Raw genomic sequence first — 6,027 nt, forward strand, 5'->3', positions numbered from 1 at the left:
ACCAGGATCCATAAGAACCTGCGAGACAAGAAAGCACAAGAACTCCGGGGAAGAAGTTGACGTCTCTGATGTGGATTTATATTTTTGGTGTTTTCTTACCATTGAAGTTGACAGCTCTGATGTAGCCGAGCAGCGAGCGTCCCTCCACAGGGTCCATCTTGCCACAGACTCCGGAGCTGCTGGGACACAGATCCTGGTGCATGCTGTGCAGAGCGTAAGCCACAGCATAAACTGCATCGATCACAAACTGGACCTTCCCTTCCTGCTCATAGGACGAGTCCCGTCCAATCCGTTCTTCACCTGCAGTGATACACACAGCGTCTCATGATACGGCCCACCACCCCCTGGGCCCCGTCCACTAAGATGTGGGCATACCTGTACATTTCTTCTTGTCAGGGTCCAGTTTGATTCCAGGTCGGGTCAGTTTACACCTGAAGTCGTCCTCCCAGAACTCATTGAACCAGATGTTCCTGCGGTTGTTCTCCAGAGAACGAGACATGAAGTACTGATCAAAGCCTGTACAACACACACACAAATAAACACAAACATAAACAGAGGTTTAGACTCTCGCAGTCCGACATGTTTTTATGATTTTTATTTTCACCGTCTATTGAAGCCCGTTTAGGTAGGATGGTGACGGCGCCCTCAGCGACATCCTCCAGCTCTGCGATTGGTGAACTCTTTGCTCCCCAGCTGTCGGACCCCACAAACAAGAAGTGACCCGTCAGATTAGCACGCTTTGCCGCCTCAAGGACACGCCTACCAGGAAGAAAGGGGAGGATTCAGAGAGGTTGCTGGTTTGGACTGAATGTGATGATGAATGCTGATCTGAGGTCAGTTCGTTGTTTTGTTGTCGTTTGTGATTTTACTTGATGTCGTCCTCGTTGGCAAAGATGATCACTCCTCTGGCATTACTTGTCTCCATCAGACGTTTGATGATCTTGTCAAACTCTCCAGCTGTCGGCTCGCGAGGAATCTTCACTGACTGAGCGATGCACACCCCACCTGACAGACAGGTACAAAGACAGGTTGACTGTGAGACAAAGAGAGAGACAGGCACCTAAAGACACAAAGTCTTCTCCATTAATGACCTTTTTCTGTTTGTGCCACATTTGGACGCACATGTTTAATATTAGTGATAAATTATATATGAAATAAATTATATATAACAGTATATATATATATATATATGCTGTGCATCGGTGGATGAATGTCTGTAAATGCTCTTAGTTTCTGATGAGCAGTTGGCACCTTGCATAGCAGCCACTCTCATCAGTGTATGAATGTGCGTGAATGGTGAGTGTGGGATGTAGTGTAAAAGTGCTTTGAGTAGTCGGAAGACTAGTAAGGCGCTATATAAGTACAGTCCATTTACTATTTAACGGGCGATCAACTTTTCAGCTGCAGCTGTTCCTTCAAATGATTTAAATTATAAAATGAAAGTTCAGTTCATTTTTCGATAAACAAAGCAGAAGGTTCAGCATTGGTTTAATCATACCTGCAGACCTTCATCCAATCAGAAACTCAAAAATGTTCCTGTTGCTCAAACCACCAAAACAACTCGCTGATATAGCTCCATCAGACAGATTTTCCTTTGCTGGTATACAATAATCTGGTTCTGGTCTAAAAACAAACATTAATATCCTCTATGGGAAACATAACACCATGCATGCCGTGTCATTCAGTCCTGGGGTACATGCCAAGTCTCTTATTTGACATTTCCTCGTTCCATGCTTGAACCGGAAGTTGTTCTGGTCCGCCATTTTGCAGGCTGTCCCAAAGCACTTATTTCTGCACCAAGGATTAAGGAGTGATCTCTGAGGAGCGAGGAGCGAGGATACACAAGAGCAGCCTTCACAGAAGTCTTTTACCAACCGATGCACCCCTTTATTGGATATCAATTATTTATTTGACGCTGCAGTTGAGCCGTTTAATATGATTATATAACAATAAGAGACAGTAGAGTCTTTCTGTCAGCAAGAAATCGTTTTATATCATTTATTGTCATTTCCTGATAATTCCTCAGTCAGGTTTGATATCAGTTACACCATTTCAATTTTCCCTAAAATATTGAGCCTAATAAATATTTTCCATTGTTCAAAGTACACCACAATCATATTCTGTATTTTTCAATAATATGTTTACAATCACAATATAGACAAATACAGTGGCACATAATGAGCAAATAATATAATATAATACATTCCTGTGTCTGTTGAACAGCATGTTACAGATGATTTCTTTATATACTCTGTGTTGTATTAATGATGAGTGTTTTCTTAATGTACTATAATAATGAGAGAGGAAGCTACGGAGTACGCGGTACTGTCACTGCAGCAAATATTATTAAGTAGCAAAACTTAAAAATTGTTTTAAAGTTGACAGAAACTCTTAGAGGATTCATCAGGAGAATGGCTAGAATGTGTGGGGAACTTCTGGAGGTGTAAAGTAAAAGAAACACAACAAAAAACATAATATTAGATCCTGTCGGTGTGTTGGAGATTTAAAAATCAATGAAGCTGCTGTCTCGTGAGTACATGCACAGTGTCTTTCTTTATGGGGAGAAACGTTACCTTAATTCAGCCTCAATCCAACTGCTATTAATCACAATGTTAACATCATTTTTATAATGCGCAATTAAGTGACATGAGACGCACCCCTGATGTCCTGTAAAGAGGAAATCCTGGGCTTTATAGTGATGTCACACAGGGGTGCATGGCCAACTTTTTGTATTTTTAAATGGCTGCAGCAAAAAAGGGATGTTCTTCATGAGGATGTTTTTTACACTCAAACTATATACATAATCTTTAATTACTTCCCAATTACTAAAATTATTTAAAAATTAACACATTTTTTTTTATCAAACTATGAAAACCTTTTTTATTCTGGTTCAGAAGGTTGTGACAAGAAAGGAATTCTGAGAAAATAATATGATAGAAGAAAAAACTTTAAATTTATTTACAAATGCTGAAAAGAATAAAACAGACTAAAGTGGGAACCTAACGTACCAGCTTCCCTGGAGATCTGCATGAAGGCGTCGACTCCGCTCTCTCCGTAGTTCCCCTCGGACGCCAGTGTAGAGACGTAGTTCCAGCCCAGAGCCTTGACGATGTCCAGCATGGCCTGAGCCTGGTATGAGTCCGGAGGAACCACCCGAGAGAAGAAGTCATACCGGTTGTTATCGCTGAGCTCCGGAGCCGTGGATGCGTAGCTCACCTGAGGAATCTGAACAACAGATCAATGACCCTATATATATATTTATATGCATGTACAGTCAGTGTTCAGTTTATTAGGAACAGTAATTAACCACCATACAGAGTGTTATTCTGCCCTCATTGACATTAATGGGTGGAACACAACCTGATCATATTATTACATATATCTATATAATATATATATCTACATTAATTAACTGGACACTGAGTGAATCGAGTTTTTATCAATTAATTCATCTATCATATATTCATATAAATCTATAAAACCCTAACCATGTGGTTGGTCAGAGACCCTCCTGTTCAAGTATTTAGTCCAACCCACAGTTTGATTGACAGCTTTAATAGGAACCTTAACAAACTGCCGGAATTCATCTAAACAAGACTACACAGACCCCCTTCAGCCCTGACCATTCAGTCAGAGCCCAGGGTCAAATTAAACACATGCACACCACTAGTCAAACTGGAAACACTGGGACACACACACAAATACACACTCAGAGGATTAGTGTTGTGTAACAGCCTAAGCTGAATGTGTGTCAGAGCTTCAATAAACTGAATAATAATCACATTAACACTGTGTGTGTGTGTCTGTGTGTGTGTGTGTGTGTGTGTGTGTGTGTGCAGATTAATGAAGGACTCCACATTAACGAGCTCCTAAAAGCAGACCTCGTTATGACTGTCATCATCATCATCATCATCATCATCATCAACACCATCAGAGAGATGCTTCAGTGGAGCGACACAAACATGAACATCAGGTTTCAGTTCAGAGGATCCAGAACCTGAATCTGATTCAAACAGTCTGAAACCTCCAACGACCTCCTCATACAACGATCTGACATCAAACACTCCTCACTCACTGATTGGTCAGCTGTGTGGAGGTTAGAGGAAGAAGATTCATTAGCTCCTACAAGGTAGGCAGGTACTTTATTTATCCCTGGGGGGGAAACTCTCATGTCACAGTAGCAGAACACAAACGATTCAACTGATATAAAATCTATATCTAATATGAAATATTACAAATCAATATCCAATATCAAATATCAAAGTGAGTCCAGTACAACCTCAACAGAGCAACAGAGTGAGGATGGTTCGGCAGACAGGAATGATCTCCTGCCACTCAGTGGAAGATCTCAAGGGTTCAGGTCTTCAGAACAATCCTCCAATCACTGAACTGGCCTTCCTAACTTGCTTGTTGAGTTTGTCTCTCGCCTTCACACTCCCAGAATGCAGGAAAATTCTACACAGATACTGATCAGATATTGATTGTTTGATGTGAGCCCAATGTGGATCAGTCAGGGCCTCCACACTCAAAGTCTTCAGACCAGGTTGGACAACGTGAACTAGACTCAATTGTCAGCAGCTGAACCCCCTGAAGGTCCTCCTTCATCTTCAGGTAGTCGACAGCTGTGTAGATACTGAGAACCAAACAGATCATGACTACAGGACTCAAACAAGCCTTTGACGCTGGTTTGAGTCCTCAGGAGACAATGGCGGTGTGAATTAGGCTGAGGAGTTCATCAATGGATTGCTGAACTGCAATCAATTCAACCAACCGATTGATCGACAGGAAAAAATAAATCTGCATGTTATTTCTAGTTTTACTAAATCCCACACAATGCTCTCCTCCTCCTAGATGCTAATCAAACTTACCAATCACTGCCAAGAAAACAAATTCCTGCAGTTTCTTTTTTACACAAAGTCATATTGTGACTTTTAGGACATATCCATCAATTTACAGACAGCAGCAAAGAGCGTGGAGCAGACTGAGCTTCTCTTCAACAACAAAGCTAACACAACATTAAAAACAGTCACTAACATCTAACCTGCTACTGTGGTTATTTAATAGTTTTAAATGATTTTGTCTTTACTGTCCCTCAACATCATCATTACATTAGTCCAGAATCCTCCAACGTGAGGCAGAAAACTGTTAGCATCAGTTCAGCGGAATAAACAACATAAAACTAAACTTATAGCTTTCAATGACGTCAGGTCATAGACGCCTAGAAACGTTAGTGATCCGTCATTGATTCCTCAGCTCTGCTGTCTTCTAAGGTTGATGTACACATTGTTATCTGACACTGTGTCAGTTAGTTTGGAGATGCTCAGTCACTTCAGTCCTGCAGTCTCCAGTTACTTCCTACACTCTATTTAACCATAAATTATTAAAACAGTGAAATATATGTATATATGTATAATATGTAAATTATTTTCAAACATAATCAACAATATACCATACATCAACATACATCAGGTCTGCTTCTATGTGACACAGTGTTTCTGCTGTTTGACTTTAACAAACCTTTAAACCAAACCATAGTTATAATAATCTGCTGAACACACACACACACACACAGTCATTAAAAGCTTTCATTAGAGACAGTCAGTCATCCAGATACAAACTGTCTGTTTAAAACATTAATCCAGCAACCAGACTACTTTATCCACCCACTGTCTGGCTCTATACCTGTCTGTCTGGCACTGTCTATCTGTATCTGTACCTGTGTGTTAACCTATCTTCATCTTCTTGGTGTGTTTCTAGTGTCTCTGACATGTTGCAGTGTTCATTGCTCTGACTGAGAAATTAAAACTCATCCATTCATTCATTGAAGGTAGGATTTAACCTCAGATACATGAACAGAGAACCACTGCAGACCCTCAAGTGATCCACATATTATAAAATGTTAAATCAACATTATGTGATTTTATAATACCAGAATCCTGTTGATGTTCCACTGACTGTAACAGGATCAGTGGTCCCTCTGTTGGCTGTGGCGCAGAGGCAGAGCGGGTCGTCCCCTAATCAGAAGGT

The 6,027-nt window shown here is 40.7% G+C and overlaps 1 protein-coding gene across 1 annotated transcript in view; it reads right to left on the bottom strand.

The window, feature by feature from the left end:
• LOC118324151 (metabotropic glutamate receptor 6-like) overlaps nucleotides 1-6,027 on the bottom strand; it is a 20,991-nt gene that overhangs the window by 13,780 nt on the left and 1,184 nt on the right. The window contains 5 exon segments of the mRNA XM_035656306.1: nucleotides 100-300; nucleotides 376-516; nucleotides 605-759; nucleotides 870-1,005; nucleotides 3,009-3,225. Of these exon segments, the coding sequence (XP_035512199.1) occupies nucleotides 100-300; nucleotides 376-516; nucleotides 605-759; nucleotides 870-1,005; nucleotides 3,009-3,225 (850 nt within the window).

Source organism: Morone saxatilis, unplaced genomic scaffold (genome assembly GCF_004916995.1).
Source record: "Morone saxatilis isolate NCDOM2014 unplaced genomic scaffold, NCSU_SB_2.0 Contig15, whole genome shotgun sequence".
NCBI classification, from domain to species: Eukaryota; Metazoa; Chordata; class Actinopteri; family Moronidae; genus Morone; species Morone saxatilis.